Raw genomic sequence first — 14267 nt, 5'->3', positions numbered from 1 at the left:
CCTCAATGAAGTCTGTTATTATTAGTAATATTGAAATGATCAGGAGCCAGGAGTTTGAGCAGGGTTACAAACTCACACTAGCCCTGCTGCTGCTGCTGCACTCAGTCCTGGGGTTCAAAGCTCCCCTCAATGAAGTCTGTTATTATTAGTAATATTGAAATGATCAGGATCCAGGAGTTTGAGCAGGGTTACAAACTCACACTAGCCCTGCTGCTGCTGCTGCACCCAGTCCTGGGGTTCAGAGCTCCCCTCAATGAAGTCTGTTATTATTAGAAATATTGAAATGATCAGGAGCCAGGAGTTTGAGCAGGGTTACAAACTCACACTAGCCCTGCTGCTGCTGCTGCACTCAGTGCTGGGGTTCAAAGCTCCCCTCAATGAAGTCTGTTATTATTAGTAATATTGAAATGATCAGGAGCCAGGAGTTTGAGCAAGGTTACAAATTCACACTAGCCCTGCTGCTGCTGCTGCACCCAGTCCTGGGGTTCAGAGCTCCCCTCAATGAAGTCTGTTATTATTAGTAATATTGAAATGATCAGGAGCCAGGAGTTTGAGCAGGGTTACAAACTCACACTAGCCCTGCTGCTCCTGCTGCACTCAGTCCTGGGGTTCAGAGCTCCCCTCAATGAAGTCTGTTATTATTAGAAATATTGAAATGATCAGGAGCCAGGAGTTTGAGCAGGGTTACAAACTCACACTAGCCCTGCTGCTGCTGCTGCACCCAGTCCTGGGGTTCAGAGCTCCCCTCAATGAAGTCTGTTATTATTAGTAATACTGAAATGATCAGGAGCCAGGAGTTTGAGCAGGGTTACAAACTCACACTAGCCCTGCTGCTGCTGCTGCACTCAGTGCTGGGGTTCAAAGCTCCCCTCAATGAAGTCTGTTATTATTAGTAATATTGAAATGATCAGGAGCCAGGAGTTTGAGCAAGGTTACAAATTCACACTAGCCCTGCTGCTGCTGCACTCAGTCCTGGGGTTCAGAGCTCCCCTCAATGAAGTCTGTTATTATTATTAATATTGAAATGATCAGGAGCCAGGAGTTTGAGCAGGGTTACAAACTCACACTAGCCCTGCTGCTGCTGCTGCACTCAGTCCTGGGGTTCAAAGCTCCCCTCAATGAAGTCTGTTATTATTAGTAATATTGAAATGATCAGGATCCAGGAGTTTGAGCAGGGTTACAAACTCACACTAGACCTGCTGCTGCTGCACCCAGTCCTGGGGTTCAGAGCTCCCCTCAATGAAGTCTGTTATTATTAGTAATATTGAAATGATCAGGATCCAGGAGTTTGAGCAGGGTTACAAACTCACACTAGCCCTGCTGCTGCTGCTGCACCCAGTCCTGGGGTTCAGAGCTCCCCTCAATGAAGTCTGCTTTTATTAATATTGAAATGAGCACATTCCTAGAGGAACATGAAAAATCCATCTTTCAAATGATGGTACAACGCTGTTTATGGCCACAAGATGTCAGTATTGCATTATAAAAAAAAATCTTGTTGGCATTCTGAGGTATAGCCAGTCTGTTTTAATAAAACGGCTGACAAGAAAGTGAGATTTAAAAAAAAATGTTATTATGGTGCTGCTGTCCTGTACTGCGGTGGGACCAGGGTAAGGGCGGATATGTAAAAAGTCAGATAAATGAATCCTGTTACTATAGTCACCCAATTCTTGTTTTGAGATTAAGCTTTTATTAGGAAGCTCCCTAAAAACCTGGTTTAGAAAGATACAGGGTATAAATGCTTGTGACAGAGTAGTTGTCTGCCGTGTGGGCGCGTGCATTCGTTGCTGAGTGACAGGCAGGAGATCGAGACTGAGGTTGAAGTTGATACGCCCCCCGCAGGTGAAGAGGGTTTATTTACAGATCGACACACTGAACAGCTCACGTGACTCTACCAGCAATGGTAGCGCACGGAGCGCATACAACACAGTGTACGAAAACTCTAGTGGGATCTACAATCTGTGAACTAATCTTCTTTGATCAATAATCAACGAACTCCAGCTATCGGCGGTTTCGACTTGCTCACTCGCTCGTCGGTATCCAGCTGTGTGTTTCACCGACAGCCAGACAGAGCTGAAGAGCTCGATTACTTGAAGAATAATCAAAAAAAAAAAAAAGATCTGTTTTTAAAACTGACTAACTGACTAACCTACCGCTATAAGGACATCAGCACCAAAAGGCCAGCTTGAATCCCAGATTTAAAGTCTTCTGTCTGTTTCCTGGTGGTTTGAGTTTATTTAGTTTTGTCACAAGTTGGTGGTTGTGGGTTTCATTCTAATTTGAATATATATATATATATATATATATATATATATATATATATATATATATATATATATATATATATATATATAGCATTGATCCCCTACACTATAGAAGAGTCAATGTACAGTCCTCAAACACTATAAACAAAAATGGTTGGGTGAGTAAGCAGTGGTGTTTGCCTGCAACCAAAGCATTGTAGATTAGCTTTGGGGAGGAGCTGCATGGTCAGCATTATCTACTCATTAATGAACAGAGAGCTGCCCATGCTGTGTAGTCCAGCCTCCTAACATTCCTCTCTCCTCTCATCTCACTCTCTCTCTCTCTCTCTCTCCAGGACCTCATCTGTCACCCGCAGCACATCCTGGAAAACGAAGGGTTAACCAAAGTGGCCCGGATGGTTCAGGCACTGACAGAGACAGCCGCGCAAGGACCCCTCTAGCTCCTAGGACAGGGCTGCCTACCGCTGCCCGACTCAAACTTGCCAAACACAGTCCAGTCAAAGATGTTCTGTGGTACCGAATCGAACATTTCTGCAGTAATATTGATATTTTTGGTCCAGTGCAGGTATCACTTTTTTACTGGCACTTTTAAGCCTTGAGTCGAGGGGCGGGGTTAATTATATCCGTCATTAAGTTGGGTCAGTCTGTCCGTCAGTACGTTGTTTTTTTTTTTTTGTTTGTTTGTTTGTTTTTTGTTTTTGTTTTTTTACCACATGGTCTCTAATCCTGAGTATCTTGCTCACCACATTACTGCAGGCTCTCTCTCTCTCTCTCTCTCTCTCTCTCTCTCTCTCTCTCTCTCTCTCTCTCTCTCTCTCTCTCTCTCTCTCTCTCTCTCTCTCTCTCTCTCTCTCTCTCTCTCTCTCTCTCTCTCTCTCTCTCTCTCTCTCTCTCTCTCTCTCTCTCAGAAGCGTTCTCCTCCTGTTTGCTGAATCAGCTCCATCCTTGCATTTGGTAATATATGAAGAACGTTAAAACGAAGAAAAACACAAGTTCCACTGCGGTCCACAAGGTGGTGCTATTTTGCCATTCAGAAGTTTTTCAGAAGTTTTGGGCAGTTTTAATAAAAAATAGCAAATTTCTTACTCGTTGACATCTCATCCTAAAACATATTGTTACAGAAAGCATTTGTTATTCAATTGCCGGAACAGGAAAACGTTTTTATTGCCCATGGTATGCAGTTATTGTTTGCAACAATATATATATATATATATATATATATATATATATATATATATATATATATATATATATATATATATATATATATATCTCCTCTCAAAACCCCAGCCCCTCACAGACAATTTCCGCCTGGGAGGCTGTGCCCTTAAATAAATCACAATATCTTCCAAAGTATAGACAGCACAGGCATGGTTCAGGGCTTGAATTCAAGGTAACCCCTTGGGCATCAAGACTAAAACCTCAGGTGTGATAAAAGTCTTACTCAGTACCACACTGGAAGGAGATATCCAGAAAAAATACATAAAAAAACAACAAACGCTTTTCATTTTTTTATGTTCTATAGTCATTTTTTCAACTTGTAGCATATGAAAAGAGCCAGATTTTTTTTCCAGTGCTTCACCAACATGTCTAATACTGGGTAAAAATTTGGAACTGTTTGAACAAAGGGATCAAATTCTACAGGAGTTTTTACAAAGCTAAGCCCAAGGGTCCCCAAACCTCTCCAAAAATAAACATTGTGTAAATCTTTATGTCAATTGATATACTAAGTTCTAAAAGGGATGTTATCTTCTGGCACCTCACAGGCTAGCCATTGCCACAAGCATTTGCCTTTGAAAGGTTTTTTTTTTTTTTTTTTTTTTTTTTTTCCCTTATCTCATTCAAGAGGTGGGCGTGTTTGTTTGCACATCAATTACTCTGTGATGCATTGGGTTACAAACACAGTAAAGGCAGCAGCAAAACGCAAGCTAGTCGATTGCTTTTGTTTTGAATGCATGGGGGTACTAGACACATTGCGAATGGGATATCTCAGCGGTGAAATGACGGATTCGAAAAATTCCTTCGCTGTTTGACGGTAGGAAAACAACGATTTTGATATCGAGTCAGCTTTTTTCTCTTTTGCTTTTGTAATAATATTAAAAATGAGTTATGAAATATAATATTTACGTGCAGTTCCGTGTTCCGCCGGCGGGGCAAGAGGGGCGTAAAAGGATATATATATATATATATATATACACATATATATATATATATATATATATATATATATATATATATATATATATATATATATATATACACATATATATATATATATATATATATATATATATATATATATATATATATATATATATATATATATATATATATATATTCATACGGTTCATCAACTTCAAACTGTTTAATTCTCGACGGTCTGGCAAAAACGTGCCGATGTTACGACGAATTCAGTGCCCCTGTCATGGCAAATTTTGCCCCCCTGCCAAATTTGTCCCCCCCTGAGTCATGTGACATGTCAGCGTTCTGTTGCTATGCGCGTCACTGCTTTTGCTCCACAGATCTTGACACTGACAGTTGGAGTTCGTTGGTGCCGTCATACAATTGTAATCAAATCATTTTTCTTTTTACAGTACAAATTTGTAATACTGTGTTTTTTCCCCCTCAGAAAACTACATTTATAAATCGATATGGATCACTTAAGAGCGGTATATCGCTACCTCAGCACAGGTGAGTATCCTGAAAAAGCCACCAAAGAAGAGAAGAGGGGTATCAGAAAGAAAGCCAGTACATTCGTTTTGAAAGGTAAAAAAAATAAATAAATATCGAAAATTAATATTAATACATTATAAGTTATTGAAGCCGTCCTGTATTTTTGAAGATGTACATAGACATTTAAATAAATGATAAACGTGTGTGTGTAATATATATATATATATATATATATATATATATATATATATATATATATATATATATATATATATGAAAGAAAAGGTTTAAAAGATTAAAACATCTCTCTATATATAACTAATAGCAGAAATGTGAGTACCAGAAAACAGAATTTGTATTAAAGAAGAATATATGTGTATATATATATATATATATATATATATATATATATATATATATATCTTTTTTCTTGTTTTGTAGCTGGATCTCTTACTCCTTTCCCGAGCTGTGAGAGAACTCCCCTCCCAGAGGTACATTTCTGTGATGTGGAGGTCTACTGCACATGCAGGAGACCATACAGGATTGGACTGGAGCTGATGGTGGAATGCGGGAGGTGTGGCGAATGGTTCCATGGCCAGTGTGAAGATCTACAGCCAGATGACCTCATAAGTATGGAGGAGTATATGTGCTGCATTTGCAGAGTTACACACATGGGTAAGCATGTAAGTAAAGGTGAAACAGATTTATTATTTTGTTTTTTACTATATGTTTTTTTGAACATTTTATACTAAGCATTCCAGCTTAGTATTATACTAACACTAAAATTTGGTAATGCCTGTCAAACAACTTTACCATAATTTATAACTATTTACATATGTACAGTAGGGCATTGTTAATAAGGCTCATTGTCTTCAGTGTTTATTTTTCATGAACACACAACTACTTATTTTGAAGACTTTTTTTTTCAGGAGACCTTGGTTCTGTATTGAGACGTTTTTATTTGGAGAAATATTGCAGATGCTTTTGCACTTTCATTTTTAATTGGTATGGTAGTCTTAGTTTCTGAGCTACTGAATTATTGCCTGACTTGAGTATTTCCAGGGCAGAGATATCCAAAGTAAACTGGATGTCAGTTCTAACACCCACCTTGTTTTAATGTAGTTATTGTGAACCAGCTGGGGGAGGGGTTGATTCACTGTATTGAAGTGAATTTGTGCCAAATAAGGTGGGTGTAACATGATATAAAAGTACAGTAAATGTAATTCTGAAGTAATAAACAACTTCACATTTTACATGTGCATGTTACAGACAGTACATGTAATGCTTCAATTTCAAATTCGATTTCCATTCCTATTAAATGATATTAGACAATTACGTACTATACAAGTTAACAGTATGAAATGTCATTTTTAGACAGACAGCCTCTTTAAAGTCTTTCTTTTTTTGTGGGTTATGTGAGAAGGCATTTTAAAGTTCTGTTAAACCTGCTCCTAACACCCCACTCCATAGGTCAGGACCTTGACGTGGTGAGTGGGCTTTTTACCAAAGCTGACCTACAGTATAGCTTTTTTTTCACCACTGCTTACGCATTAAGTCCTGGATAGCACTTTACAATGGAAATATGCAATCTGATCATGTACTGATCATGTTTTATTGTGAAGAATACAGAAAATAAAGTTTGTTACATTTTTCAACATGTTGTGCCTTTTTTGTGAATGTCTTTCTGGTTCTGACTACTACAACTGATACACAACTCACTAAAATGACTGAGTTCAGATTTCTGCTCGCCATGCAGTGCTCTGTTAAGGGTTCCCCAGCACTAAGACTGGACAACTCAGATCTAGATTGACTTCTACTCTAGCATTTACACAAATCTGACATCCTCTATGCTTCATTAGTTAAGAGCCTGAATTATAGACACTAAAGTCAGGGACAATATGTAGTGGTTAACAATCACATTGCTTCTAGTTCCAAATTTGTACTTTTGAGTGTTCGAAGTTATGGAAGAAACATTCTTATTTTATAGCATATGATATAATTTGGCTTCATACATATTTAACAAATGCATATACAGTATTACTCATAACAAAGGAACAACAACCAATCTGCAGACCTGCTTTGAGAAATGATAGGCTCCATTCCAGGATGATGCCAATGATCTGACAAACACTGTAGGAAGTGGCAACACATACAATGAGGGTGTATTACTTCATTTTTTTATGACAAGTTATATGGTTAAACTAAGAGAAATTTGTTTGCAGATTTAGTGCAAGACCATGCATGAATAATGCTAAATATTAAACCTTTTGACCTGTTAATTCCTTTAATTTTTAACATTCCCTAAATATTTCTCACAATATACACTGAAGCTACTGTATAACCTATATTAATCATACTGCCTTATTGGAGTAAATAACAATATTTGTTGATCACAAACTTATTGGCACATTTTAAATTAAAGTCTGTAAGTTAAGGTTAGTCTTAATTGAGTTAGTCACTATTAATCAATTAGAAACCGCTACTTATCAATTTAGCAATATTATTTAAAAAAACCCCAAAAAAAACCCATTAGCTGTAAAACATGCACAGAAACTGAAGCAAAATAGTTTGTGCACTTAGCACAGCATGGTCAAAACAAAGGAGTTGGATCTAGATGTGAGAAAACCACTTGTTACAGTGACTACTACAGCAGAAGGGGAATCGATAAAGAGCGTTGTGGATAAAAAAAATCGTAATACAAAAATCCACAATAATCAAGAAGTATTTGAAGACTAATTCAACTGAAACGATGGAAAGAAGTGGACGTTCCAGGAAAATTACGACTATAGCATAAAGAATTGTTCGAGCAGCTCGCAAAAATCCACCATTAACAGCCAAGAATTTAAAGAAACATCTGGTATTGCAGTGTATGAAATAACTATACAAAGTCATCTAAACACAAAAGGCTTATACGCGACCTTAATGGTAACCACATTTGACAACAATTCAAATAAAAAAATAAAAAAATAAAAAGCGTCTTGAATGATCTTTAGTTAAGGGTGTCAATAATTTTGTCTGCAACTGTATGTAATCATGACAACTCCCTGATTGTGATCCATAAGTATAGCAAGACTAAACATCAACATGACTACCCACAAATGTGTAGAAATTATTACCAGACTATACTTCTAACTTATTGTTTGTTATAAACATTTTGTTTATTTGAAAAGTTACAATTTTAATATAACGTTTGCGTTACATTTGTGATCATTTAGCTGTTCTACTTTATTATTATTATTTATTAGCATATATATGTAATTAAACCATATTTAATGTCTTTTATATTTACTGTAAAAGTTCTTATGTAATCGCGTGAAGAGCAATCAAATGCAATACAACCATTTATGATACAAAAAAACATTGTTAAATATTAAAAATAAATCTAATAATAATACGAATAAATGTAAAAAAAACACGCAAACGTAATTTTCAGTAAGTAAAACAAAAGCAATCAAATTAAATACAACCATTTATGATACAAAAAACATTGATAAATATAAAAAAAAATGCCAATAAAAAAAGCAAACGTAACTTTCAGTAAGTAAAATGCCGAGATGGTTTACCCTATCCTCTCTTCGCATCGCGAAACTTAATCGTCACGTGACTCGTACGCTAATATGTCACATGACTCAGGGGGGGACAAATTTGGCAGGGGGGCGAAATTTGCCATGACACCCCCTAGGATTGATGTGTCCTCGGCGGATGTGCGCATGCGCTTGCAACAAACCTTGCGATCTGCCAACGGATCGCGTGTGATTCCTCGCTCACGACGCAAAGCGCGTAACCTGTCATTGCAATCCACTAGACTGTAGAGCAGCGCCTGCTGCAACGTGAACGTGCGGTCTGCTGCAAACGGGAGCGAGTTTATTGCTTCTGGACGGAAAATGTTTGTGCAAGCTTGTGATTTCAGCGATTCTACATCCAGAACAAATTGTTTAAACACAGTCACAACAACAACAACTATATATTGTGTTTGTTCAAATGTGTATAAATGAGCTAGTTACTTACTCTTATTAGGACGGAAGTATTGTATGTACTCTTACTATATTGTGATTATCGAACTGTGTACATGGACATATTTTAGTAAACGTTGCTCTGAAGTTATTGTATATTTTATCTGCTCTTACTGCATTGTGAAATATGTATATTTTGTGAGAGCTGTAAGTCGCCCTGAGTGAGGGCGTCTGCTAAGAAAATGAATAAGAAAAAGAGGAAGAAAACAAAACGCAACGGTAATTAAATGAAGTCTTGTGACAAATTGTACCAGTATGTTTCACAGAGCACAATAAACACATTGAAACACTCTCGTTTATATTTATTTATTATTATTACTACAGAGGTAATCTACTACGTGTAAATTAACCCAGTTATTTTATAATTCAGTTGAATGCAGTACAATCTTCTAAATGTTTATTTACTTATTTATTTGTAAGCAATTCCTGCTGACAGTGTTGTGAGGAGCGTGCAGTAGCAGAAAAGATTCTGGAAACTTGTACATAAATACTTTAGTTTATTTCTCATTGAAGAACACATTTTTCTTTTAAAATATTACTTGGTACTGTTTTTTTGTCTGTTAATATTTAAGTGAGAAGTTTCTTTTTGTTTGTTTTATTCAGGAATTATTTCTTAAATCGTGAAGTCACGCCCGTGACGAGGACAATAGAAACAGGGTTAGTAAAAAAAAAAAAAATAGAAGTACAATGTTTCAATTATGATTCGATTTGTAACGTTTGATTTCCATATGAAATACTGAGAGAAGATGAGTGTATTATGTTAATTTATCAAATGAACAGCAGGGCATTGCAACATATTCGATTGTATAATGATGAGTGTAGCAAATGTATTAAAAACCTATTTTAACTCTTTTGATCTAGTCATCTTAACGAAGATTATGGATCCAACAATGTACAGGGAAATATTACTGTACAAGACAATGGGAAAATACCCCGAGAAGGCCAGGAAGGGGGAAAAATTCATCATCCGGAGGCGTGCAGGACAATATGTGGTTCAAGGTAATTCAAAGCTTGGATGGGTTGCAAATGCTATAAATTCAAATTAAATTAAATTTCACAAAACCCCAAAATGTATAGCTAACTTACCTGGAGAGGTGGTGGTGGCGCTATTTGCCAAATAAATAATAGGCTAATATTATTTTTGTTGCTTTACCGTGTTGATGACCATTCGTTAATGGGTAAGGGCGTCTGCTAAGAAATAAATAATAATAATAATAATAATAATAATAATAATAATAATAATAATAATAATAATAATAATAATAATGTCTAAGGTATCTTCACTACAACGAAAACATAATTAGCCAACGTAACTTATTTTCAGCAACAGATGCTACTGTAATCGTATTAGCCTAATAATATATTGTTGGATAGCTGTATATTAACTTTGTAGTTCACCAAACGTTTCGTTTAACAAAACTCAGAGATATTCATCCCTAGTAACCAATCTCACTTAGAAAAAAGCAGGCACGGCTAACTACAGGACTACGGGTGAAAATCACTGCCATAGCTGAATATGTGTTTACAACCCAGTCTACATGTTTTTTTCCTTATTATTTTCTATTGTTTATTAGATGGAGAGCTCTATTATATATGTAAGAAGGGTACAGAGCCATCAATGAAGGTGAAGGTGGTCAAAGGCACTGAAGAGGCAGACAGTCTCTTCCTGGAATTTCATGCAAGTGCTATAGGGGCACACTGTGGCCAACACAGAACCAGAGAGGCAATTTCCTCCAGATATTACTGGCCTGGAATGAGTTCCGATATTGATAATTGGGTGGGTGCTTTTTGAGTGCAGTACATGACCTACACCAGTATCCAATACAATAACTAGAGAGATCAATCGGTTTTTGGTTATAAAAATTAATAAATGAAAAGGAAGTTTAAACAACAGCTCAACTGAGTTTTCTTAACATTGAAAAATCTTACACTGTGTTATAAACTTTAAAAACATTTTTATGCAAGTGCCATCCTGTTAGAGGCTATGAGACTGACACCAGCTGTTTGCTATATACCTGGTAACATTTCATTAAATTAACAAAAATATTTTCCAATAATTCACAGTTTGGTAACATAATATGAAAGCGACATGTCGTGGAATTCTAAATAAAAGGAAGAGAGACTGCGAGTTCCAAACACACAGGCCTTTATTTCTTAAGTTTGCAAACTGAAAACACTCTCAACACACAGGGTGCTAGATAATCATCGAGCAGTGTTTCAACATACAGAGTTAGATCAGTTTCTTATATACCTTAAAACTGTCAGCAAGGCAGAGGGTTAGCCAATGATGATTCAGATATTAGCATATAAGGAAAAACAACTTATAACTGTGCATACCTGGCATATAGCTAAGCAAACAGATAACAGGATGGGTGGTTTGGGTGTACGTACAAAGAAACAAGTCTGGCTCATCCTGTTTCTCTTCACAGCCACAGCTGCAGTGTAGGCATCTTGCGGTTCCTTGTAACAAACTTTATCTTAGGCAAAGCATACAAGCTTATGCGAGCAAGGTTATAGGAGTACAAAATGCCAGTACATTATGTCGAGCCAATTCTATTTTTCTGTAACATATTCTATTACAAGCTGCCGTCCCGAGAGCCAGAGGGGGTGGAGCTGCCGTCCCGAGAGCCAGAGGGGGTGGAGCTGCCGTCCCAAGAGCCAGAGGGGGTGGAGCTGCAGTCCCGAGAGCCAGAGGGGGTGGAGCTGCCGTCCCGAGAGCCAGAGGGGGTGGAGCTGCCGTCCCGAGAGCCAGAGGGGGTGGAGCTGCCGTCCCGAGAGCCAGAGGGGGTGGAGCTGCCGCCGCCCGAGCAAGAGGGGGAAGAGGTGAAGAGCCCGCCGGCACCACAGCCCCGACCACCACCCCTGCGGTCCAGTCCGGCACCGCCGCTGTGTGCGGTCCCTCGCCCCTTGCTCCTGGACACCCTTCCGGTTTGCTTGGACCTCCCTTCGCTAGACCTGGAGCCCAGGAGTCTGCAGAACCGGTCACAGTTCTCCACCTGGTTCCATGCTCCGCTCCTCCCAAGCACCAAGACGTCGCTGCGCAGCTCCCAGACGGCGCTTGAGCTCCCCCTGGTCACTACTTTGCTCCCCCTGGGTGATTGGACGTCGCTGCACCGGGCCCCGGCTGCAGACCTCCAGTGCCCCGGTTGTCGCGCCGGTCGCCCCTGACAAACCGGTGGGGTCCCTCGTCACAGGTGCGCGGTCCCTACCTGGCGGGGCCAGAACATGGACCGGCCCACCCTCAAGTCCGCCCATGGAAGAGGGCGAAAAGAGACATTGATGGACTCGAGGGTGGGTGGTTGTGTTTTAGGGGAGGAGGTGGCCGACGAATGGCCGGTGTCTTGAAAAGACAAGGGGGGGGGATATGTGAGACAGCAGGGAGGGGGTTAAAGCCTCCCTGAAGAAAAACATGTGCGGAATGCACATTTGTTTAGTTTATTTGTTTTTGTTTATTGTTTAATTGTTTTGCTTTATCGTTGAATTTAATTTGTTAATTGTTTTATTATTAATTATCCCCTGCACCTGGTAAATATTGTCAAATTAGGACCAGGTGCAGGGTATTTAAGGGAGGCAGTTAGTCTGCTCATGGCTGCTGAATAGAAGGAGGCAGAAGAGGTGCTCTGCTTCCGAGCAGTCAGGAGGAAACGTAAGCGGTGTAAACCTGTGTGATATGGTCTGTTTGTGGTGTTGTGTTTGGTGGGGTGTCAGGGTGTTCCCGAAAGTTTAGTCAGTGCTCAGAAAGAGCTAGGTGTTTATTTTGTTTTGTTTGTATTAAAAATAGCGCGTCAGCGCGGGAAAAAAAATCCATTCCTGTGTCTTGGGTCGTGGTTTTAAAGGGGCAACGAACCCGTGTGGGTGCGATTCGTTTTACTATATATATATATATATATATATATATATATATATATATATATATATTTAATAGAAATCAGACTTTGCTTTTGATTTTTTATTCAACATAATATTGTAAATAAGAAAACAAATGAAAACGGCATGGACAAAAATGATGGGACCGCTAACCTAATATTTTGTTGCACAACCTTTAGAGGAAATCACTGCAATCAAACGTTTTCTGTAGCTCTCAATGAGACTTCTGCACCTGTTAACAGGTAGTTTGGCCCACTCTTCCTGAGCAAACTGCTTCAGCTGTCTCGGGTTTGATGGGTGCCTTCTCCAGACTGCAAGTTTCAGCTCTTTCCATAGATGTTCGATAGGATTCAGATCAGAAGTCATAGAAGGCCACTTCAGAATAGTCCAATGTTTAGTTCTTATCCATTCTTGGGTGCTTTTAGCTGTGTGTTTTGTGTCATTATCCTGTTGGAGGACCCATGACCTGCGACTGAGACAGAGCTTTCTGACACTGGGCAGTACGTTTCGCTCCAGAATGCCTTGATAGTCTTGAGATTTCATTGTGCCCTGCACAGATTCAAGGCACCCTGTGCCAGGCGCAGCAAAGCAGCCCCAAAACATAACTCCTGCATGTTTCACTGTAGGTATGGTGTTCTTTTCTTTGAAAGCTTCATTTTTTCGTCTGTGAACATAGAGCTGATGTGACTTGCCAAAAAGCTCCAGTTTTGACTCATCTGTCCAAAGATGTCAATATGCATTTTAGCAAATTCCAGTCTGGCTTTTTTATGTTTTTCTGTCAAAAGTGGAGTCCTCCTGGGTCTTCTTCCATGGAGCCCACTTTCGCTCAAAAAGCGACGGATGGTGTGATCAGAAACTGACGTACCTTCACCTTGGAGTTCAGCTTGTATCTCTTTGGCAGTTATCCTTGGTTCTTTTTCTACCATTCACACTATCCTTCTGTTTAATCTGGGGTCGATTTTCCTCTTGCGGCCGCACCCAGGGAGGTTGGCTACAGTTCCATGGACCTTAAACTTCTTAATAATATGTTGTCACAGGAACATCAAGCTGCTTGGAGATGGTCTTGTAGCCTTTACCTTTACCATGCTTGTCTATTATTTTCTTTCTGATCTCCTCAGACAACTCTCTCCTTTGCTTTCTCTGGTCCATGTTCAGTGTGGTGCACACAATGATACCAAACAGCACAGTGACTACTTTTCTCCATTTAAATAGGCTGAATGACTGATTACAAGATTGGAGACGTGTGTGATACTAATTAAAGAAACTAATTCGTTTGAAATATCACTATAATCCAATTATTTATTATCTTTTCTAAGGGGTACCAACAAATGTGTCCAGGCCATTTTAGAATATATTTGTAGAATAAGCAATAATTCATCTCTTTTCACAGCTTCTTTGCTTTATTCTATGACATACCAAAGGCATGCAAGTATACATGATAAAATAGCTTTTA

At 38.8% G+C, this 14267-nt stretch overlaps 1 protein-coding gene and 1 long non-coding RNA gene across 3 annotated transcripts; both read left to right on the top strand.

Moving 5' to 3' along the window:
* The first annotated feature begins 4071 nt into the window (after positions 1-4071).
* LOC131737593 (uncharacterized) lies at positions 4072-6589 on the top strand. Its single transcript, XR_009329241.1, has 3 exons — positions 4072-4296; positions 4891-5027; positions 5376-6589. It is a non-coding gene; the product is annotated as an uncharacterized LOC131737593 (long non-coding RNA).
* A 2164-nt stretch (positions 6590-8753) lies between these two features.
* LOC131737592 (protein TsetseEP-like) lies at positions 8754-12777 on the top strand. Of its 2 annotated transcripts, none has more exons than XR_009329240.1 (4): positions 8754-9166; positions 9551-9604; positions 9809-9946; positions 10522-11508. XR_009329240.1 is itself a non-coding variant. In XM_059027845.1 (4 exons), exons 3-4 carry the CDS (start codon positions 9935-9937, stop codon positions 12113-12115), a joined length of 597 nt encoding a protein of 198 aa, XP_058883828.1. In that variant the 5' UTR covers positions 8754-9166; positions 9551-9604; positions 9809-9934; the 3' UTR covers positions 12116-12777. The 2 variants fall into 2 exon arrangements, 1 of the variants encoding a protein (XP_058883828.1); XM_059027845.1 differs by lacking the exon at positions 10522-11508 and adding an exon at positions 11531-12777.
* Positions 12778-14267: the final 1490 nt, after the last annotated feature.

The sequence above is a fragment of the Acipenser ruthenus genome, chromosome 7, assembly GCF_902713425.1.
Source record: "Acipenser ruthenus chromosome 7, fAciRut3.2 maternal haplotype, whole genome shotgun sequence".
Classification (NCBI taxonomy): Eukaryota; Metazoa; Chordata; class Actinopteri; order Acipenseriformes; family Acipenseridae; genus Acipenser; species Acipenser ruthenus.
This window is presented reverse-complemented; position numbering and strand designations above follow the sequence as displayed.